General features: G+C 44.3%; 1 protein-coding gene and 1 long non-coding RNA gene across 4 annotated transcripts in view; one reads left to right on the forward strand and one right to left on the reverse strand.

The window, feature by feature from the left end:
• LOC147124049 (protein WWC2-like) overlaps positions 1–24,358 on the forward strand; it is a 276,343-nt gene that overhangs the window by 241,568 nt on the left and 10,417 nt on the right. For 2 of the 3 annotated variants that reach the window (XM_085979385.1, XM_085979512.1), the window contains exons 15-21: positions 1,462–1,654; positions 4,613–4,777; positions 10,672–10,775; positions 11,700–11,877; positions 12,912–13,076; positions 15,649–15,741; positions 18,977–19,216. In XM_085979385.1, coding sequence (XP_085835511.1) covers positions 1,462–1,654; positions 4,613–4,777; positions 10,672–10,775; positions 11,700–11,877; positions 12,912–13,076; positions 15,649–15,741; positions 18,977–19,216 — 1,138 coding nt within the window. The remainder of the gene's footprint in view (positions 1–1,461; positions 1,655–4,612; positions 4,778–10,671; positions 10,776–11,699; positions 11,878–12,911; positions 13,077–15,648; positions 15,742–18,976; positions 19,217–24,358) is intronic. The other variant, XM_085979446.1, reaches the window with a different exon arrangement.
• LOC147124051 (uncharacterized) lies at positions 1,565–14,859 on the reverse strand. The gene is made up of 3 exons (XR_015075867.1): positions 14,679–14,859; positions 2,395–2,498; positions 1,565–1,651 (listed from the first exon to the last, which is right to left on the reverse strand). It is a non-coding gene; the product is annotated as an uncharacterized LOC147124051 (long non-coding RNA).

The following is a 24,358-nucleotide window of genomic DNA, read 5'->3' on the forward strand; positions in this document are numbered from 1 at the left end:
TGCGCCACCAGTGGGGCCTCACACACACCCAGTGTGCATCGGATCATCGTGGGCTCACTGGCTGCAGGCGAGGTTCCGCAAGTGGCGTAAAGCCATGCTAAATTTACTTTAATAGCACTGGGGGTTGCATCTGAGAGAACTTGGCAAGGGACAATGACAGTGTAATGTGTCTATTTTCAGTGGGTCTGAGACCAGTTTGTATCGAGTCTCCATTTAATGTGTTCGTAATAGGACTCAGAGCATCAGCACTTTTCTAGTCATCACTTCTACTTATGTGTGAGGTTATGCACTTTGGCAGAAAAAAATCAAAGAGCAAGTTATTATCTAAATGGAAAGAAACTGCAAAGTGCTACAGTACAAAGGGATCTGGGGGTCCTGGTGCATGAAACACAGAAGGTTAGTATGTAGGTACAGCAGGTGATCAGGAAGACCAATGGAATCTTGGCTTTTATTGCAAGGGGGATGGAGTATAAAAGCAGGGAAGTCTTGCTTCAGTTATACAGGGTACTGGTGAGGCCACACCTGGAATACTGCGTACAGTTTTGGTTTCCATATTTACGAAAAGATATACTTGCTCTCGAGGCAGTTCAGAGAAGGTTCACTCGGTTGATTCCGGAGATGAGGGGGTTGACTTATGAGGAAAGGTTGAGTAGGTTGGGCCTCTACTCATTGGAATTCAGAAGAATGAGAGGCGATCTTATCGAAACATATAAGATTGTGAGGGGGCTTGATCGGGTGGATGCGGGGAGGATGTTTCCACTGATGGGTGAGACTAGAACTAGGGGGCATAATCTTAGAATAAGGGGCTGCCGTTTCAAAACTGAGATGAGGAGAAACTTCTTCACTCAGAGAGTGGTGAATCTGTGGAATTTGCTACCTCAGAGAGCTGTGGAAGCTGCGACACTAAATAAATTTAAAACGGAGATAGACAGTTTCCTAGCTGATAAGGGAATTAGGGGTTACGGGGAGCGGGCAGGGAAGTGGAGGTGAGTCTAGGTTCGGATCAGCCATGATCCTATTGAATGGCGGAGCAGGCCCGAGGAGCCGTATGGCCTACTCCTGCTCCTACTTCTTATGTTCTTATGTTCTTATGCTCATTTTAGCATACACACAGCATGGTCATAATGAGAACCAGTGAATCATGCACTATCTGTGCTAATACTCACTGTTAAGGCTCACACGTGAATAATGGCTATTTGAATGGGGTACTAGAGGGCAAACCCATCTGTGGAATCCTGCCCCAGAAAGGCATTTGAATGACTTCAGGGGCGAAGTGGAGAGGAAAAATATTTAGAGGAAAAGAACAGAAATGGAAAATGATCTGTGCACATCCTACGCAGGCTCTTCAATGACAAAGGCTCCGAATGACTTTTTCTCCTTGCTATTCTTACACTGTTGTTGATTATTAAATCCTTAACTATTTCAGTCCTTTGTGTAAAAGTTGATCTCTCGATCCTGCAGGTACATCAGAGTTGCATTGCTTCCGAGTTCGTGTGACTCCAGCAGTCTGTTCCGCACAAAGGTTCATAGTGTTGCAGAGACTCTCGTCTTCAATGAGGTATTCAGGGTAGCCATTACCCAGGCTGCTTTACATCAGAAGACACTACGAGTTGATGTTTGCTCCGTGGGGAAGACAGAGTTGGAGGATTGTCTGGTGAGTGATGAAGAAGCTTTATTAGGACCATTTCACAGTCATTAAATACTGAAACAAACAGTAGTCTGTAGACAGACTCCTGGAAAGCTTACACAGCAATCTGAGAAGCACTGGATAGTTAATATTAAGGTAAAAAGAGTTAGATTTTTTTTTAAATCACCCAGCAATGAGCAACAAGATTACTTTAGAACAAACCAGCTGTTTGCTGTCTGCGTTTCAAAACTAAGCAACAGGCTGGTGTTGAAAAGATAATGAGCTAAATTTTACTTGCGCTGTTTCTCTCGGCACTGATACAATACACAGCTCTGTGTAGCATAGCACTACAAAGGGGGTTGAATTTCTCTGGGAATTTCTTTCCCACTTGTCTGCTGTAACTTCGGAGGAAGAGCTGCAAAAACCCCAGGGAAACAGCGTGAAGGGAGCTGTGTGATAACAGTTTGTTATTTTACATTTTCAATCACATTTTGTTGGTTTTGCTGAGTAGTCTGCCAATTTTGCAGTTATGGTTTTTTTTTTCTCGCCAATACATCCCTTCATTATTCTTGGTTGCACTTAAGTTGTACCATACAAAGTGGTGAGGGTGGGTATTTCTTTTTGGCATTCTGAATGTGCTTCATGATTTACATGAGCAAGAAGAGTTCATGAGGGGGTCAACAATTTCAGATGCAACATCATCTGAGTTGTTAGATCCACGTGCGACACCACCCCAGGACCTGTATGTTTACACCCTCCACACGTACCTGAACATGTCTTTACTGCCTCCAGTTACACAAGACAGGCTGTCACAAATTGACAGAAGGTTCTTCAGGCAACATCAGGAACCAGGACAATCCTTCCTGTAGAACTGAAGATTACCACAATATGTTAGCACATCCTTCCAACCTACCACCAAGAGCATCTGTCATACCAGTGCACACATTTCCAAGCAAGGGGCTGCTGCTCTGTTTGCAAGGGGAAACACCTTCATCATTTTTTCTGTGGAAAGAAGACATCAGCTTTCATCAGAAGACACAGCTTTCACTCAAATGAAAGAGTGTGTGCAAAAGGTTGTGCACAATACTTCAAATGATACGTCCCAGAGGAAGTGGCAATTCACGTGATGGATGAGATCTACAGAAGTGTAAGCAAAGTTGAGGAGGGCAGTTTCCTTTCCCTTCCTCCTGATACCAGCAAACTTTTTCCTCAGGTGTCAGCCATGGCTCAGTGGTAGCACTCTCAGCACTGAGTCAGAAGATTATGGGTTCAAGTCCCACTTCAGAGACTTGTGCACAAAATCAAGGCTGACGCTCTCATTGCACTACTGAGGGAGTGCTGCACTGTCTAAGGTGCCGTCTTTTGGTTGAGTCCTTCAACCGAGGCCCTGTCTGCTCTCTCAGGTGCACTTAAAAGATCCCATGGCACTATTTTGAAGAAGAGTACTTCTCCCCGGTGTCCTGACCAATATTTATTACTCAACCAACACCTAAAGCAGGTTATCTGATCATTTTCTCATTGCTGTTTGTGGGACCTTGCTATGGGCGAATTGGCTGCTGCATTTCCTACATTACAACAGTGATTCAACTTCAGAAGTACTTAATTGACTGCAATGTGCTTTGGTATGTCCTGAGGTCATAAATGCAAGTCTTTCTTTCTTTCTCATTTGGAACCAGTACACGGGAGTCCTGTGACTGCATTGACTCAATCTGTGACCCCTCTCCATGCAGCTGTTCCCTATGCTTCTAGTGGAGGGTGTCCTTAGGCCCAAAACAGGGGCACCCTCCTTTGATGCTGCTCCTGCAGCAAGACCTCCAACCCTTCAAAGAGAGCAATGTTGCTCACATATCACCTGTGAACAACTAGTTCATATTTCTGTCAGCTCAAGAACTTTCCCTTTAATAGCGAACTGCAGCCCTTGAAGAGCTGTGGCCTTGCTGAATTGTCCACTCTCCAGCCAAGTGTACTATAGGCCAAGCTTTTCATGTGTCAGCAGCCTATACAAATTAGGGGAGGGGCTCCACTCAGAAAATGCATCGCAGCTCTTGTCCTGAACTGGCAAAATGGATATGCCTGAGCCATGGGCTAGCTCAAGCATGTTTTTATCATTATCAGATAATTGGGGCTATTGTTTCATTGTTCCTCCTTCTGAAGAATAGCATTACCGGTACTTTGTTCCTATTACTAGAGCTGAGATCAAGTTTACCAGGTCGAGAATGTTGTATGGGTAACAGCTGCTCTGTGACACAGTGTATTTATACACCAGTAAACTTCAAGTACGTGAGAAGGATTCCAGAAACTGTAATTAACATCTCTGTTAGGTAAAAGTTATCAACCGACTAGTCTGCAGATTTTCTCTCTCTGTTACTTGGCTTCAATTGAGGAACATGACAGTAACAAAGCCAGCAGCAAACTGCTGCCCTTTTCTGAGCCGTCAAAACGAGATATTTCAATTGTGCCCTCCCGAAGAACAGAAAATGTTTAAAGGATTGCTGGCTCAATTTATACCAGCTTTAAAGTAAGGTAAATTAACATAAAACGGTTAATGGATTCCACACAAGAGGCATCGTTCTTGAATCTGGCATGCTACTTACTTACTTAAGACTCCCCATGATTCCAGACAAATCACTGTTGGGCTGCAATGACTTTGAGTCCTATTCCTAATAACTTGGTCAACGCGTAAACCAACCCCACCAAGATCCGGTTAATTGGCCATCCACCTCATTACTATTTATGCAGTCTTGCTCTATTCAAAATGGCTGTCATATTTGCAGACATAATGACAGTCACTGTGCTTTTAAATAATTCTTTTGAGGCTTTTCGGAGAGACATGATACAGCACTATAAAAATGCAAGTCTCTCCTTTGTAAAATTCCTGTGTGAAAGAGGTACATAGGAATTTTCTACAAACACACCAACCAAGTTGTTAAAAACGGAGGTCAGACTAATTTCTGCCTGATAACTTTCTTGTCTCTTTTTCTAAAGGCTGGAACCCAAATCAGTCTGGCAGACCTCTCCAGCACCGGTGAGACCTCTACCAGCTGGTACAACATGCTACATTGCAAGAACGCGAACATTCATAATCCAAAGAACAAAGCACAAAGTGAGGAAACCTCGCTCACACCTCAGCCTTGCAGCACTATGGACAAGGTAAGGATTATTCAGAGGAATGAATTAGGTTTGGTAGAACCGTTGCATGGAGCTGAACACAGAGTTTTGGTTCTTATTTGCGCAAATAACTGGAAGTGGAATGTCATGTCATAAGAAAGTGGCAGAAGTCAGGAGTAATCCTGTCTCAGTATAGGGCTCTCACTTACAAATGATTATAGTTCAGCATTGATAATGGACATCACAGTCTGTGTGCAGACTGTCCTCCACTTCTGGGCTGAAGGAGGAACCCAGTATATGAGGAGCCAATTCCATGTTTAATGTAAGCCCATTAGCTTGGTTTGAACCTGAGTTAAGAAGGGTGAAGTAAGACATACAAGCATTTGCGGGAAGGCAGTGGTCTATCTGTTTAACTCCTTTCTTATTTTATTGCACACATCGTCCTGTTTACAAAGCCTTCCATTCTGACATTAATTCTTGGTGTGGTAATTGCTACGAGCCTGAAATGGGCACCACACACTGATCCCAACCGGGAGGCCCAAGACCAGCCCAAAATGAGGCCTCGGGCCTTATTAACATTTTGCTGGCGGTTCCTGCTTAGGCCACAGCGGCCACTGAGGGATCCTGAGCGGAGGAGGCCCAGCTTCTGCTCCGTTCATCATCTGTATCCAAGTTGGTAAAGGGGGCCTGAAACAGGCGTTAGACATGTCATTTACAGATGTTTGGGACCTAATGCCTGGTTCAGGCTGAAGAATGGCCCTCGTCAATATCGCGTTGGATGACTTTCAGGCGTCCTTTGGACGTGGAACATTAGTCCTCGAAATTGGCCCTTGTTGCACCTGTTGTACGCTCATAAAATGGGCAAAAGGTGATCCAGTTTCTAACCCCTTGGCTCCCTGATCTATCATGTTGTATTTGATGCTGTTTTCAGGACCTGCACTGTAACTTGTTCCGTGTTATAATGTACAGAATGTTTGGCTCTCAAAGGTTGTGTTTTAAAGAGAGTGGACTATATTTGTAGCAAGTACCCAAGCCATTATTTTTAGACATGTGGGGGAAGTAGAACCAATCCTAGCCCCATCCTTCTCCCCATCCTTTACTTAATATCACCCGTGTAACCTACTTCAGCTCCTTAGGGGTTCACACATCCCGAAAGAATGAATTATTTTCTCATTAAACTATGACTCCGTATTTGGCAAAGTGTGGTATACATTACAGCGTTGCTCCAAACATGGACAAAGGAGCTGAATTCCAGAGATGAGGTGAGAGTGACTGCCCTTGACATCAAGGTAGCATTTGACCAAGTGTGGCATCAAGGAGCCGTAGTAAAACTGAAGGCAATGGTAATCGGGGGAGAACGCTCCACTGGCTGGAGTCATACCTAGCACAAAGGAAGATGGTTGTGGTGGTTGAAGGTCAATCATCACAGCCCCAGGACATCGCTGCAGGAGTTCCTCAGGGCAGTGTCCTAGGCCCAACCATCTTCAGCTGCTTCATCAATGACCTTCCCTCCAACATAAGGTCAGAAATGGGGATGTTCGCTGATGACTGCACAGTGTTCAGTGCCATTCACAACTCCTCAGGTAATGAAGCAGCCCATGCCCACATGCAGCAAGACCTGGACGACGTTCAGGCTTGGGCTGATAAGTGACAGGTAACATTCGTGCCACAGAAGTGCCAGGCAATGACTATCTCCAACAAGCAAGAGCCTAACCACCTCCCCTTGACATTCAACGGCATTACCATCACCGAATCCACCACCATCAACATCCTGGCGGTCACCATTGACCAGAAACTTAACTAGACCAGCCACATAAATACTGTGGCAACAAGAGCAGGTCAGAGGCTAGGTATTCTGTGGCAAGTGACTCCCCAAAGCCTTTCCACCATCTACAAGGCACAAGTGAGGAGTGTGATGGAATACTCTCCACTTGCCTGGATGAGTGCAGCTCCAACAACACTCAAGAAGTTCAACACCATCCAGGACAAAGCAGCCCGCTTGATTGGCACCCCATCCACCACCTTAAACATTCACTCCCTCCACCACCAACGTACCGTGGCTGCAGTGTGTACCATCTACAAGATGCACTGCAGCAGTTCGCCAAGGCTTCTTCGGCAGCACCTCCCAAACCCGCGACCTCTTCCACCTAGAAGGACAAGGGCAGCAGGCGCATGGGAACACCACCACCTGCAAGTTCCCCTCCAAGTCACACACCATCCTGACTTAGAAGTATATCGCCGATCCTTCATCATCGCTGGGTCAAAATCCTGGAACTCCCTCCCTAACAGCACTGTGGGAGTACCTTCACCACACGGACTGCAGCGGATCAAGAATGCGGCTCACCACCACCTTCTCAAGGGCAATTAGGGATGGGCAATAAATGCTGGCCTTGCCAGCGATGCCCACATCCCATAAACGAATAAAAAAAAAAAATATGTTGGTCAACAGAATATTGGAAAGCTCACTAGACTCGAACTTATGATTTATCGCCAAATTATTCAGTAGTGCGTGTGAAATGTAAAACTGAAACCACTTGAAGCACTGAGAGGTTTAACTTCATTATATCACAAGGAGCAGTTTAGCAGGGGTTGTAGAGCTGGTCATTTGATCTGCTGATTTTACTTCCGGCCAAAGCGTTACAAAACTTCAATTAAATGCCTTATTGTCTGATGACTTTGACAAGCAGGCTTTTGTAGATAAAAATACAAACGACATTACTAAATTATGTATTTATAATTTAAGTATCACAAGTAACTTCCATGGGTGGACACTGCAGTTAATTATAACCTATGTTCGGCAAAGACACTGCATTCTTTAGGGGAAACTGAAATGCCTTTGGTGAGTTGTGTCATATGATTGGCTGCTCAAATACAAAATTCTACTTGAAAGAAAAGAATTCTCCATATTTTGCCTTTACTTCTTTCACTTTCAGTGACCTTCTTCTCTTTGATAAAGTGTCACATAATGGGCTAGCCAGCAAAATTGAAGCCCATGGAATAAAAGGGACAGTGGCTGCATGGATACGAAATTGGCTAAGTGACAGGAAACAGAGAGTAGTGATGAATGGTTGTTTTTCGGACTGGAGGAAGGTAGACAGTGGTGTTCCCCAGGGGTCGGTACTAGGATCACTGCTTTCCTTGATATATATTAATGACTTGGACTTGGGTGTACAGGGCACAATTTCAACATTTGAAGATGACACAAAACTTGGAAGTATAATGAACAGCGAGGAGGATAGTGATAGACTTCAAGAGGCCATAGACAGGCTGGTGGAATGGGCGGACATGTGGCAGATGAAATTTAATGCAAAAAAGTGCAAAGTGATAGATTTTGGTAGGAAGAAAGAGGAGAGGCAATATAAACGAAAGGATACAATCCTAAAGGGAGTGCACGAACAGAGACCTGGGCACAAATCGCTGAAGGTGGCAGGGCAGGTTGAGAAAGCGGTTAAAAAAGCTTATGGGATCCTGGGCTTCATGAATAGAGGCATAGGCCCCGATTTTCGGGCAGCTGTCGGGCGGCTTTTCATGCGGCTGTGGTCCGAAAATCGCGGAGAAAGTGGGTCAGGACTCCCCCCCGCCTGATTCCCCGCCCCGTCCGACTTTCGGACCGCCGTTTCCACGCGCCCCGCTTCAGTCCCGCCCGCCGCTGGCAGGACTGCTCGTCGGAGCACTAATCACCAATGATCACCTTGTTAAGGATGATTTTCTCGTGCCGTTGCAACTTTGGGGCTTTCCCCACCTGAAACCCGCCTGCGGGGAACCCCGCCGATGAGAGCTGGCGTGAAAACAGCTGGCTTGCTTGCTTGCAGCAGCAGGTCGCTGAGGGCTGAAGAGATTTAAAGAGGCAGCATTTGCAGGCTGCAGGACCTTGTTGATCAAGGCTTGGGGGAACTATTTGAAGCCTTAGGAGCAGCTGCAGAAAGTTGGAGCCTCACACACTTCTTCAGTGTGAGCTCCTGGGAAGCCCCTCTCACCACCCTAACTCAGGACCTCCTCAACCGAGGCATCTGCTAGAAGCATGGGAGGCCTTTGGCACCTTCCCTTCCTGGCATTAGAGGATCTCCAACAGCAGAGGTGGCAGCAGCAGAACCAGGAACAGCAGGATGATTACCAGGAGCACCAGGCTGCTGCTCACGCCAGAAGGGGCCAGCGCTTGGAAGTGGCTTGAGAGCACCTTGCTGCGCTTTAGGGGGCCAGTGGGACTGGCAGTCCTACTCAGAAGGACTTCCATGAAGATCTGGTTTCTCTGTTCAACAGATGGCCAACGCTCCTCAAGAGATGTCATTCTCTTATGAGCACTCACCATGTTTTCCGTATGCTGGCGAGTTATCTCCTCCATGGAGGTTGCCAACCTTTCCACGGTGATGCGTTCATGCACCAATGACTCCACAAAGGCTCTGCTCATGGTCGCTATGGACTCCTCCATTCGCTCCACACTCGCAGCGACCCTGGAGACAAAACCTGCCAGAGACTCCTGTATATGTGCATGGATATCCATCACCTCTTCTCTTGCGGATGGACCCAGAGGCAGAGGGTCAAGATGCAGCGCAGCTGAGCTGAGCTGGCAGAGCCCTGCGCCCTCCGACGAGGACTCTCCACTGCTGTTCCTGTCTCCAGAATCTGCTGAGGCTCACTTGTCAGCTGTGAAACACCAGGTGACAACACTACTCTATGTCCCGAAGGTCCCCCCGAGGTGTGAGTGTCTGCGCTGGTGCTGGGTGCGCTTACTTTTGCTGACGCTGCGCCCTCAGAGGTTGGAGCTTCCTCTGAGGAGTCTGGCTGCACAGCCTCTTCCTCCTCCACAGTGAGGACGGGGGCTCTGGATGGTACTGTGGGGGAGTAAAGGAAGGAGTTACAGATGTAATGCCAAGGTTCCTCTGGTGACTCCCAGCGAGTTGGCATCTGCTGACACCTGCATCCATGCAGCATTGGTCTCAGTGGGAGGCCTCTTCCTCCCTGACCTAGGGAAGAGGACCTCCCTGTGGGCCCTAACCCCATCCAATAATGCCTGCAGTGAAGCCTCATCGAATTTGAAGGCAGCTCGGGGTCTGGCACTGTCCACAGCTGCTGCAGGCTCCTCTGCCATCCTGTATGGTTCATTTGGAAGCCTTCAGAGGATGCAGTGCTTGCAATGGACCTTGAAAGCACCACGAATGATGACATCATACTGTGGGGATTTCTGACTCGATTTAGACAATTAGCAAGGCTTCCCACATGCTGGGAATTAATTGGCCAATTGAGGGAAAATTGCATGGGGCTGGCTGACTTTTTTTATGTTTGTCAGAAACCCCACATTCGGGGAAATCCGACCATTCCCCACACAAGCCGAAAATCGGGGCCATAGAGTACAAAAGTAAGGAAATTATGATGAACCTTCTTCGACACTGGTTTGGCCTCAACTGAGTATTATGTCCAATTCTGGGCACCACATTTTAGGAAGGATGTGATTGCCTTAGAGAGGGTGCAGAAAAGATTTACAAGAATAGTTCCAGGGATGAGGGAATCTGGGGTTGTTCTCCGAGCAGAGAAGGTTGAGAGGAGATTTGATAGAGGTGTTCAAAAACATGAGGGGTCTAGACAGAATAGATAGAGGGAAACTGTTCCCATTGGCGGAAGGGGCGAGAAGCAGAGGGCACAGATTTAAGGTGATTGGCAGAAGAACCAAAGGGGACGTGAGGAAAAACTTTTTTATGCAGCGAGTGGTTAGAATCTGGAATGCACTGCCTGAAAGGGTGGTGGAGGCAGACTCAATCACAGCTTTCAAAAGGGAATTGGATAAGTACCTGAAGGAAAATAAATTACAGGGCTACGGGGAAAGGGCGGGGGAGTGGGACTAGCTGAAGTGCTCTTGCAGAGAGCCGGCACAGGCTCGACGAGCCAAATGGCCTCCTTCTGTGCTGTAACCATTCTATGATTCTATGATTTGTATCCAGCAGGATGCTGTGTCTGCACTCCTGGAGAGGACATCTGTTGAGCTGCAGGCAGTAGAACAGGAACTGGCTACAGAGGAAGGAGATGCTGCACCAGGCGAAGATTGGTACTGTTATCCTTGTGATATTCTACAATTTACCTTTTCAATGGAGCATTCTTCTTTCGTTTGTATAAGAACAATGACAATGTTGTCCCACATGAGTTCTGCTAGACTCCCACCGTAACTCCAGTGAGAGTTTGGCGGGATGTCCTGGATGTAGGGGTTTTTGGGTCCATGTTACTAATTTTTTTCCTGGGACTGCAGTCCCAAGCACTTTGTAATCCTCCGAAATGACGCACCATGGATGAAACCCAGGCCTGCACTCACAGTCCACTGTATATTGAGCTTTTAACTTCTAATGCGCCACCCTGGGCAGGTGCTGAGTAGAAGCCAGACATTCTCTAGAGGAAAGGGGAAAAATGAAACTACAGCCATTTTAATTGAACTATCAGGCCTACAGTTTTAATAGAGTGCTTTCACTTGCTCTTTGGATGTTGGGATTGCGCCACCTCCTAGTATCATTGGTTGACAAGGGGAAGAGTGGTAATAGCACCAAGTCTCAGCTATGGCGATATCCCACAGCTGGGTAGCCCATGAATAGAGCCATACAGAGCAGCAGGGCTGCCAGTGTCACAGGGAAAGAGAAGGTGGGCTGCACATTATAAGCAGCAGTGATACGTACCATGATTAGTCAACAACTCCATTATTATTGTATCACGTGACTACCAAGATGGTAAAAAGCGGGCTAGATGGACCTTGGTCTTTTTTCATCTAGCAGCTGCTAAGTTCCTATACATAGAAGTTACAACAGCAGGCTATACGGTCCAACCAGTCCGTGTCATTGTTTCCTCTCCACACAAGCAAATAGTCCTAATCACATTTGCCTACCCTGTTCTTCAACTCTTCATCCACCTATCCAGTCTAATCTTGAATGTTGGCAAAGGGTGGAACTAGATGAAATCCTGTAAGATTTTTTATAACTTGTTGCAGGCTGGAGATGCTGGTGGAAGATACTGCTGAGGCACAGGAAGAAGGAGATGACACTGGCATAGAGGCAGAGGCGGAAGAGGATGCTGCAGAACTGATTGTATCTCAAGAAACACCCCAGAGTATGACTGAGGAAGAAAGTGGTGGTGTGACAGAGTCACAGACAGTGCTGCCAACTCTGGTAGGAATGGTCACCATTATGCACCTCCATTAAAAAGGGGGCCCAATGTTGTTGCTCAAGCAGCCTTGGCACTGAACATGTTGGCATTGCATTTATCCTCTCCTCTCCCCCACACATCAACAAAAATGTATTTGTGCTTTAGCATGGAATGACACGAGAGTGGCAATTGTACAGTTGAGAAAATTGGGTGGGGGGAGGGGAAAGAAAATATAAGTTGAAGCTCAAGCAGTTGCAGGCATCCCTGGGATAGGAGCTCTTGACTGTTTGTCTATTTGAGTCAGTGGGATGTCCAGCTGGCTGGTATACTATTGTCTGCCAGTAAGTTGGCTGCAGAGTTAAGTAAGTAAATCTTGAGAGAATTTTAAAATGTGCCAGACTTGGCAGATCCTGGCATTACAATCTAGCTGGGGTAAGCAGGTTTTTACACACTACCTTTGCCCATAATCGTGGTGCATATGCCACTAAATGTTGGAAGACTGGGCATTAGGGTGGGTGCCAGTTACCTCAAGATTTCACTGGACTGTCCGGCATCTGTGCCTCTTACACTTGCTTGCAATGTTTTAATGGAAGTGGTTTTGAATGTAAGGCTCTAGTGAATAACTTGATACATTTATATTACAAAACTGCTTCTCCTTCAAGTGACCCTGTAATGGCTTTGTGCAAGCAGAGTTGTTTGAAAGTGAGTTTTGACTTTTAATTCCTGTCCACCAAACCTGCTCCTGGGAAAGGACAGTACAGGCCTCTGCTGTGACAACCTCATTGCTGGCATGTGTGGTCAGGCAAGACTACTAGAGGCAGCCATTTACATTGCTGCACCTGCGCTGCTACTTCCAGAGGAGCCTAGGAAAACTGCTTCTTTATGTTGGCTTAGGCTCTTTCTGAGTTAGCGCCACTGCCCTATTTACCTTACAGAGCTGGGCCTGCTCTTAGTAAAGGTAAATGCAACATTGATGTTTCGTGAACTATCCTTTGAGCAGTTCTCATAGATTCCATTGAACAGCAGCTGACAGAATGTTTGCACCCAATGAGCACAGGTTGACAAGGAAGTGAACACGGAGGAGGCTGTGGTAGAGTGTGTGGCCGTCAGGCCTAAGGACAGGACCAACCTGAACAATCGGCAAAAGCATTTTGTACGGAACAGCATGATTGTGAGATCCCAAACCTTTTCTCCAGGAGAAAGAAACCAGTACATTTGCAGGGTAAGAAATTCTTCTTCACCATATTCATAGCGATTCACAATTGTTTGCTTCATACACAATATTTACTCTTAAGTTTGCCAAATCTATGATCTTATGGTTCCAGCGGCAAGGGTCCATGTCGCAGGCTCACCGCCCATGATTTTCTATCGATAATGGACAGAAATGTATAGGCTGCGAGCCTGTGATTTCCCGTAAGATGTTCCCTGTGTGTGTGTTTCCTTGACAGGAGCATGTGTTTGCAGAATAAGCCCTAGTACGACTACATGCAGACGTGTTTATTATAAAAGTAAGCTCAGTATCCCTTTGCTGGCCACTATGAATTCTGAGGATAGACCTATAAATCATGCTCCTACTGTGTTGCTCCCCATTCTAATACCAGAGAATCATATAATGATACAGCACAGAAGGAGGCCATTCAGCCCATCGTGCCTGTGCCAGCTCTTTGAAAGAGCTATCCAATTAGTCCCACTCCCCTGCTCTTTCCCCAATCCCTGCAAATTTTTCCCCTTCAAGTATTTATCCAATTCCCTTTAGAAAGTTGCTATTGAACCTACTTCCACCACCCTTTCAGGCAGTGCATTCCAGATCATAACAACTCGCAGCGTAAAAGAAACTCCCCTCATGTCCCCTCTGATTCTTTTGCCAATTTCCTTAAATCTGTGTCCTTTGGTTACCGACCCTTCTGCCACTGGAAACAGTGGGCTAAAAATTGAGTAGCGCTAACTTCGCTGGGGCGCTAAAAGTAGCGCCCCGGAAAAATTAGCGTCCCCACGCCGGAAATTGAGTGGTTGCGCCCCAAGAGGGAAGCGGGGCGCCACTGGAGGCGCCCCGCATCCCTCTTGGGGCGCTGTGAGTCAATATTGCGGCGTTATGTGCAGCGGTATTGCAGGCCTTCCTCCCCTTCTTAAAGGGGAGGGGCCTTGTGCAGCGCGACCTGGGGCCCAGCTGGGCCCCCGGGGATCGGGAGTGCCAGCAAAAGAGCCTGGCACTCAAGAGAAGTGCCGGGCTCTTGGAGCGTAGCCAGTACTCCGCGGGGGGGGGGGGGGGGTTTCAGGAGGTCTGGGACGGGAGCACAGACAGGTGCTGGCAGGCGGCCAGCAACAAAAATGGCCGCTCCACACCTTGCCTTTAAATTGCGCCTCCCCGGCTTCCAGCAGTAAGTCAGGGGGCGCTCCTGAAGATCGTGGCCGGGGCGTGAGCGGGACGCTGCGCATGACAATGATGTCATCGCCAGTGGCGCAGTGCCGCAGGGTGCTACCGGTTAGCGCCACCACTAACCGCCCGCTGAATTTTGCGGGAGGCGTGGGCAGTGCCGCGCCCAGGCGCTAGTTGCGTTGCGTCCCGTTAGCGCCCTCTTAAGGCGCTAACGGGAGGCGCAACCAACTGAATTTTTCCCCCAGTTTCTCTTTATTTACTCTATCGCAACCCCTCATGATTTTGAACATCTCTATTAAATCTCTCCTTAATCTTCTCTGCTCTAAGGAGAACAACCTCAACTTCTCCAGTCTCTCCACATAACTGAAGTCCCGCATCCTTGGTACCATTCACTGTCACTTACAATCTCAACATTCACTAGGATGACTTTCTTCCATGTTTCCTTACCTCCTTTGTACCAGTGAACTTGCTGTCTACCATCCTTAAGTACGTCAGAGAAATAAACAGTTGTTGATTCATTCCCTTGTCCCTCATTGTAATGGCACCACCAATACTGACCAGCGCTGAACAGAGACCACATAATTGTGTAGCCGACAGCAGTTTATGGTAAAGTCAAAATGGTAGTAGAATTGAGACAAAAGTGTAATCAGGGAAGAGAGTTATTATACTGTAATACCATCCTAGGCACAGCTGCAAAATGTGTTGGAACTGTACTAGGCAATATAATGGGACTGGGGGAATGCTCTGAAGGTTCTGAATGATTTGACAGTGTCAAACTTTGAATAGGTACATCCACAATCATATTTTTAATCCCTATATTTTAATAATGTATACAATTCCACAGTAGGGCTATTAGCTTGATTACAGAGGACCCATTAGATGTCTGAAATATGAATTATATTTGGTAACTTTGTATAGCAATTTAGAAGTAAAAGAGCATGATTAATACGCTAAGAATAATTTTGGATAATAATAGATGTTTACGACTTCATTTGAGAACCGATTGTTGCAGCCAGTGAGCATGATGTCCTGTCAGCCCTGGGATCTGGGTTTGTATCCAGCCCAGAATGTTGAGATGAAAGTCTCCTCCTCTGCTGACACAGCTTGTTCATGGAATGAGTTTGGGGAGTCTTAATGCAGTTCTCACTGGGCATGGATCCACAACACAAACCTGTCCGGGAATAAAGTGGCAGATTCACTCAGTGGTACCAAAGGGATGTCTGGTATCTTCAGCAAGAGACGTGAGCTCCATTTTTAGGGCAGAGTAGAGGAATTTTCTCTCTACTTCAGGCCTTTGCTGTACCTGAGTTGGAAGTGCTTGATGCTAACACCTATGTATAATTTGGATGATATCCACTGTGGATGTAAGCTGCATTTTGGATTTTAAGCTCCTATTTTTTTTTTCTTTTATCAACAGTTGAATCGAAGTGACAGTGACAGCTCAACATTAGCCAAAAGGTCGCCTTTTGTGCGCAACGCCATGGAACGGCGAAGCTTGCGAGTTAAAAGGGTACGTCTTGTTACTAATTCGCAAAAAATATCTACATATTGGGAAAGAGAAAATCATACCTCAGAAAAATATTAATAAAGTTCTTTGGGACTGTGGCGACACATTCTGCCACGGAAGAGGAATGACATATGAAGAGAGATTGGGTCGATTAGGCTTATATTCGCTAGAGTTTAGAAGAATGAGAGGGGATCTCATTGAAACTTATAAAATTCTAACAGGACTAGACAGACTAGATGCAGGAAGGATGTTCCCGATAGCGGGGGAGTTCAGAACCAGGGGTCACAGTCTAAGGATAAGGGGTAAGCCATTTAGGACTGAGATGAGAAGGAATTTCTTCACCCAGGGAGTGGTGAACCTGTGGAATTCTCTACCACAGAAGGCAGTTGAGGCCAACTTATTAAATATATTCAAGAAGGAGTTAGATATATTTCTTACAGCTACAGGGATCAAGGGATATGGGGAGAAAGCAGGAACAGGGTACTGAATTTGGATGATCAGCCATGATCTCATTAAATGGCAGAACAGGCTCGAGGGGCTGAATGGCCTACTCCTGCTCCTATCTTCTATGTTTCTATGTTTCTATCTGGGTTGTAGCCAGTCTGTGAGCTGCCAGAAGAGAGTTATTATAATACCATCCTAGGTATAGCTGCACAATGTGTTGGGACTGTACTGGGCAATATAATGGGACTGGGGGAATGCTCCGAAGATTCTGAATGATTTGACAGTGTCAAACTTTGAATAGGTACATCCACAATCATATTTTTAATCCCTATATTTTAATGATGTATACAACTTCACAGTAGGGCTATTAGCTTGATTATAGAGGACCCATTAGATGTCTGAAATATGAGTTCCATTTGGTAACTTTATACAGTCATTTAGAAGTGAATCGGTCTGATTAATACGCTAAGAATAGTGCAATGGGGATAATTTTACAATTTTGCCCTCCTGGCACAATGAAAGGATATATTGGGAATTCAATATACTGGTGGTCAGCATGCTTGATTCACTGCCTGCACGATTTTCTGCGGATTATAATTTACCACGTGTTTCATAGATTGTTTGGTTGCTTGCGCCTCTATTTTCCAATAATCCAATATAACAATAACTACTTCTAGTGGGTTTAACTGCTTTTGATGCATAGTTTCCAAAGGTTTGAATGTGTTGTCACATTATGGGACAGCAGTTGCCAAGGGAAATGGAATGCTAAGAGTTAAAAAAAGATCTATAGAATTTAAATCTAATAAGGTGGCCCTGATACTCTTTGAAGAGTATTACGGAGCCAACAAATTATACTATGATGTCCAATTTTGGTTACTGTAGCTACGAAAAGACGTAGAGGTAGTGAGTCTAAGGAAACAGTTCCAGATGCTATATTAATGTAAAGCACTGAAAGCAGGTTAAGGAAGTTCAATCATTTCACACTGAGAAAATAATGTGTGTTCATGGAGGAGGGGGATTATGATCCAAGTTTTTACAATCATGAAGGCAATTGCAACAGTGGTTTTATATATTATTATATATATATATATATCGGTACATTTTGTATGGGAAGAACAAAGAAAATACAAGGAATATAATTACTGCATAGCGCAAAGAAACCGCAATTTCAACATCACAGGGCCAATTTTATGAATGGATGTTCACACTGGGGAGCCTTGTCTTCTGGCTGCACATACCTGAAAATTATGGTGCACTGCCCATGGTTTCCCATAGGGACAGAAATTCAACAACAGAGCACCTGCGATTTCCAATACATGTGGCCAAAGGATAAGTATCCCTGCTGGGAGACCACACTCATAAAATAGGGCCTCATTTCTTGGCACAATGGGGTTCTTAGCGAATTACAACCCCTTAAAAAGTCTTATCTAGTGGAGTAGTGCAGTGAATGCCACTCAGCTGAAGCATTCAAAAAGATAATGGCCCGTATTTTCCGATGCTTACGAGTGGGTACGAGGTGTGTACACATCCATAGGGACATCGGAAGTGCGAAGCACATGTGCTGAAAAACGGCATTTCCGATCTGTCAAGAATGCTCTTGGCAGATCGGATGCCTGCCCTGGAGAAGGGCCTCTGTGGGCGGATAGTTCCGCTTTCTGCAGAACCTCCGCCCGCAGAAAACCCTTAGAAATGTTACGCCTGGTAAAAGCGTACGGCCTGCTTTTACCAGCATAACAGTTCAAAAAAGTTTTTTAAAATATTTTTTATTCACTCATTTATAATTTAAAAATACTTTTAAAACAGGTAAGTTTATTTTTAGCCCTGTAAAAAACTTTAATTTTTTTCAAATAATTACATTTTTGTTTAAAATATTTAATTTAATGTCATTTTAACTCATTTTAAAAAGTGATGGTTTTTTAAAATTTATTTAAAGTTTTAGTGTCTTTTTAGGGTGATCTCCATTCATATATTTGACAGGTCTGTCAAAAGTATGAAGGGAGATTCCCTTCTTCTATTGGCTGGCCTGGCCCACGTGATCCCAGGGATGCTTGCGAACCGCACGCGCCCCTGAGATATGTGGGCCCTGCGCATTTCGACTGTGGAGAGGCCCCAGGAGCGGAAGTGTCCGGACCTCGGGAGCCCTCAGGTAAGCAGGTAAGTTAGTAGATTCTTTTCCGCTAGGAGGCATCCGCACGCGGGAAGCCTCCTGTCGGAAATTATGGGGCAATGAAAAGATTCCAGCTTCAAAAAGGATAGGAATACGGATCAGGAGGAACACAAAAATGATTTGTGCAGGACCTGAATAAGAACATAAGAAATAGGAGCAGGAGTAGAACATACAGCTCTTTGAGCCTGCTCCGCCATTCAATAAGATCGTGGCTGATCTTTGACCTTAACTTAACTTTCCTGCCCGATCCCCATATCCCTTGATTCCCTTAGAGTCCAAAAGTCTAGTGATCTCAGCCTTGAATATACTCAATGACTGAGCATCCAAAGGCCTCTGGGGTAGAGAATTCCAAAGATTCACCACCCTCTGAGTGAAGAAATTTCTCCTCATCTCAGTCCTCAATGGCGACCCCTTATCCTGAGACAATGCCCCCTAGTTTTAGACTCTCCAGCCAGGGGAAACAGCCCTCTCAGAATCTTATATGTTTCAATTAAAAGAACAATGGAATGAGCTGGGTGCATTGAATGACCAGTGTTTGCAAGCTAGAAATTAAGAGAACAAGTGTTCTGAAATCATTTTAAATCCTTTACTCCATCTGTGTGATTTTGTTTTGATGTCCACGTACAGACCCTCTGCCAACCGCTTGTGAGAAGAACTGCCGAGCACCCCATCCGCACCTCTCTCGACTTGGAGCTGGATCTCCAAGCATCACTGACGTGGCAGAGTCGTCTGAATGATGAGCTACAAGTGCTCAGGGAACTAAAAAATAGGTTGGAGGAGGTGAAAGCTAAGGGGGAGACAGAACTACCCACGTGGGTGCTGGAGGATGACAGGTTCCAGAAGCTTTTGAAACAAGCAGAAAAGCAGGTATACATTCAGCAATATTTAACATTCACAGGTCTAACAAAATATGCTGTGATGATGACCTGTTAATCTGATTTTTTTTGCTTCTACCTTAACTGATAATACTGAATCTGGCTGTCTGGCACTGACTCTGATCAGGCTTATTAAAATGGGACTATAAAATTCTTTAGGCACTTCTGGCAAGACATTAAATAATATGATATCTACAAAGAGCAATACTAGCATCTAGTGACAGAATATCAGTATTGCAACTGTATGGTGTCTAGGTCCTTTGTAATAGTAGAAACCACTTTAATAGTTTAAAGTCCCAATCAGAAGGCCTGAGGCCAGCCCAAAATTGGACCTCGAATCCCTTTATCATTTTAAAGACATCAACCTTCTAAACTCAAGGGAATACAAGCCACGTTTATGCAATCTGTCCTCATATTTTAGCCCATTAAGCCCTAGTGTCATTCTGGTGAATCTGTGCTGTATCCCCTCCAAGGCCATCGAAATCCCTTTGCTCTCCCATGGGTCCTAGTCTCTCACTATTAAAAAAAAATTCCGATTTGCCTTCCTTGGATCCAAAGTGGATGAGCCGTGGATGACCTCACACTTCTCCACATTGAAATTCATCTGCCATAGTTTTTTTTCCATTCAATTAATCTTGTCTATGTCCCTTGGTAACTTTCTGCTCCCATCTACACAACATACTGTGCTAAACAAGCTATCCCTTGCCCTGCCAGTACACTTTACACCCAATCTCAGCCTATTACCATCTCGTCTAGCTTCTAACACCTTTCATTGTCTCTTTTTTACTTCTTTTGTTTCTTTTATTCTTTTGTCCGATCGCAGCCCTGCCTCCAATCCATCTTTCTTTCCAGTTTTGAAGAAGGGTTCGACCCGAAACGTCAACTCAAATTTCTGTCCACGGATGTTGCCTGACCTGCTGAGTTTTTCCAGCATTTTCTGTTGTTATTTCGGATTTCCAACATCCGCAGTATTTTGCTATCATACTGTGCCTCTTAACTTAGTATAATCTGCAAACTTGGATATACTACTCTCTATTCCTTCATCCAAGTCATTGATGTATATGCTGAAAAAACTGTGGTCCTAGTACAGATCCCTGGGGAACACCATTCATCACACTCTGCCAATCAGAAAATGTTCCCTTTATCCCTACTTTCTGTCTCCTACCTCCCAACCATGGCACAAGGTTATCTACCTCTTACTAGTTCTCTTTTTTAAGCCAACTTTTAACCAGTTCCATGTTCTATCCTGAGTTCCTAGTGGTTTTTAATTTTATTAAGTCTTTCATGTGTTTTCTTTTTAGAAGTTTTCTGAAAGTCCAAATAAATGGCACCGTAGGAGGTCCACTATCTACTTTAATGCAGATGTTCATGGAGTTGTTTTAGTAGGATCTTCCCCTTCTATTCCTTATTAAGCAACTGCTATATAAGTCCTCATCCAGCCTACTCCTTAGAGTGGTTTCTTTTTTTTTAACCCACTATTGCTAAAATTTGCCTAGGTCAGATTCCAACGCGCCCCCCACCACCACCACCCCCGCTTTATAAATATAGTTATTACATTTGCCTGCTTCCAGTCCTGTGAAACCTAGCCAGTACTCATTAACTCTTACAGATCTATAGCCAGTGTCCCCAAAAATTTCCTCCTTACTCTGTTATGTGATCCAGGGGATTTGTTAATCGCAGTCATTAAATTTAACAGCACAGCAGGAAGCCATTTGGCCTATTGCTGGCTCTCTGAAAGATCAATCCTATCAATCCCATTCTCCAGCTTTTTTCCTATATTCTTTTAAGTTCCCCCTTTTCAAATATTTATCGAATTCCCTTTTAAAAGCCATTTTGGATTCTGCTTCTACCATTGTTTCTGGTAGGGCATTCCCTGTCCCAACAACCCTCTGTGTAAAACAAAATCTCCTAGCCTCTCCCTCCATTCTTTTGGTGATGACCTTAAATATATGCCCTCTATTCACCAAGTCCAACTCACTGACCAGTGGAAATAGTTTTAACCAATTTACTTTATCAAAACCTCTCATAATTTTGCGTACTTCTATGAGACTTTCTCCTAACCTTCATTATTCTAATGAAAAGAACCCCAGTTTCTCTAATCTCCTCAAAATTAAAGCCTATCTTCACTGGGATCATCTTATGAATGTCTTTCGCACTCTCTTCATGGCATTGACATCATTCCTAAAGTAGGGTGCCCAAAACTGGACAGAATATTCTAACTGCAGCCTAACCAGTGATTTATATAGGTTTAGCATTACCTCTGTTTTTGTACTCTATGCTCTTATTTCTAAAACCTAGGCCCCCATAAGCTGTTTTTACAGCTTTTTTAACTTGTCCTCCCACTTTTAAAGATTTGTGTATCTAAAGCCATAAGTCTCTCTGTTCCGTTACTCCTTTTAAAATGTTAGTGTATATATCTTCACTTTATTTTTATCCCAAAATGCATCAACTCACATTTCTCTTTGTAGATTTGATCTGACAACTATCTGCCCAATCTGCTAACTTGTGTATGTCCTGCTGAAGTTATTTACAGTCCTCTTTGCAGTTAACCATGCTTCTTTTTTTTGTGTTGTCTTCAGATTTTAATATTCTGCTCCCTATACCAAAGTCCACATCAAATATATTTATATTGACAAGAGCAATGGTCACAACCAGTATTCCCTCTACATTTTTTTGGCCCGCGCGACCCCTTTAATAGATTTTTCTATTTAAAAGCCAGCTCACCGGCTGCGCGGGACCTGCAGAGCACTGAGCGTCCATGCGACCGCACAGTTTAAAGGGAACATTGGTGCCAACACTGACCCCTGGAGGATACTGCTGTTTACATCCCTGCAGTCTATATTTTCTATATTTGTCTTGATTTTCTTTTGTATTAATAGCTCTAGGTTTGTCATATGCCTCTTTTTCTCATTCTCATTTCAGTTTTAATTTTCCAAGGAACACCAGCATTTGCTGTACCACCTTGACTAAGTGGTAAGTGCAGCATGCTTGGGAGGAACCGGTGACTTTGGACCTGTGGGTTCCCAAAGCTCTCCACCAATGGGGTTTTCCTCTGGGTCTATTGTAGACTCATTGATAGAGATTGATTGCTATGATTAGTCAACAACTCTATTATTGTTGCATCATGCGACTACCAGGATGGTAGAAGGCGAATTAGATGGATGTTGGTCTTTATCTGTCTAGCTGTTCCTGTGTTTACTATTCATTGGAATATGTCTAGTCTAATAATTTCCTGTTTGATCAATTCCTATTGTTTGTGTGTTGTAAATTTTTTCTGTCCAGTTTATCTGGGATAGTTCCTTTTTTATTTCACTGAAATTAGCTTTCCCAGACAAGTACTTTGGCTGCTTCCTCTACTTTTCAATTTTTATGTCAAACCTAATTATGTTATGATCACTGTTTCCTAGTTGTTCCCCTATGCTTACATTACCTACTTGCCCCACTTCATTTACCAGAATTAGATCCAGCAATACCTCTTTCCTTATTGGGCTAAAACCTACTGATCCAAAAAGCAGTGCTGGGCACATTGTAGAAACCCCTCCCATTCTTTGCCACTTGCATTACTCTTATTCTAGTCTATCTGTGAATAATTAAAGTCACCCATTTTATGGACCCGTTGTTCTGGCATTTTTCTCTAATTCATCTGCATGTCTTTTTCTCTCTTTCCTTTCCACTGTTTGGTGGTCTATAATAAACTCCTAACAGGGTAACAGTTCTTCTCCTATTCCTTGACTCTAACCAAAAAAGATTCAGCTTTTGTCCCATTCCCTCCACCATCCCTATGTTTAATGCTGTAATGGAATATTTAATTAACACCAACACCACCTCCTCCATTTGTTCCTACTCTATCCCTCTAATATTTTGTAACCAGGAATGTTCTGCTCCCAGTCTTTCCCTAGTCTAAGGTACATCTTTGATAATGCTATTCTACCATATCATTCAAGGAAATGATGCATAAAAACCCAAAAGGAAAAGTGATCCAACTTTTAATAAAAGAAATTAAAGCTAGTATTAAGTCAAAGGAGGAAGCTTATAAAGTTGCCAGAAAAAGCAGTCAGCCTGAGGATTGGGATCTTTTTAGAAATCAGCAAAGGGGGACCAAGAAATTGATAAAGAAAGGAAAAGTGGAATATGAGCACAAACTAGCGAAAAATATAAAAACGGATTGTAAAAGCTTCTATAGGTATGTGAAAAGGAAATGACTGGCGAAGGTAAATGTAGGTCCTTTACAGTCAGAGACAGGAGAATTTATAATGGGGAATGAGGAAATGGCGGAGAAATTAAATAAATACTTTGTTTCTGTCTTCACGGAGGAAGACACAAAAAACCTCCCAGAAATACGAGAAAACCAAGGTTGTGACGAGAATGAGGAACTTAAAGAAATTATTATTAGTAAAAAAACAGTACTAGCAAAATTAACGGGACTAAAAGTCGATAAATTCCAAGGATCAGATGACCTACATCCTAGGGTTTTGAAAGAGGTGGCCATTGGAATAGTGGACGCATTGGTTGCCATCTTCCAAAATTCTATAGATTCTGGAACGGTTCCTGCAGATTGGCGGATAGCAAATGTAACCCTGCTATTTAAGAAAGGAGGGAGAGAGAAAACGAGGAAGTACAGACCTGTTAGCCTCACATCAGTAGTTGGGAAAATGCTGGAATCTATTATAAAGGATGCAATAACTGGGCACTTAGAAACTAATAGTAAGATTGGGCAGAGTCAACATGGATTTATGAAAGGGAAATCCTGTTTAACAAACCTATTGGAGTTCTTTGAGGATGTAACTAGTGGAGTAGACAAAGGGGAACCGGTAGATGTGGTGTATCTGGATTTTCAGAAGGCCTTTGATAAGGTCCCACACAAGAGGTTGGTGAACAAAATTAGGGCACATGGAATTGGGGGTAATATACTAGCATGGATTGAGAATTGGTTAACAGACAGAAAACAAAGAGTAGGGATAAACGGGTCTTTTTCAGGATGGCAGGCTGTGACTAGTGGGGTACCGCAAGGATCGGTGCTTGGGCCCCAGCTATTCACAATCTATATCAATGATTTGGATGAGGGGACTAAATGTAACATTTCCAAATTTGCTGATGATACAAAGCTAAGTGGCAGTGGCAGTTGTGAAGAGGA

This window comes from Somniosus microcephalus, chromosome 1 (genome assembly GCF_052327205.1).
Source record: "Somniosus microcephalus isolate GS21.2 chromosome 1, FLI_Smic_1.0, whole genome shotgun sequence".
In the NCBI taxonomy this organism is placed as follows: domain Eukaryota; kingdom Metazoa; phylum Chordata; class Chondrichthyes; order Squaliformes; family Somniosidae; genus Somniosus; species Somniosus microcephalus.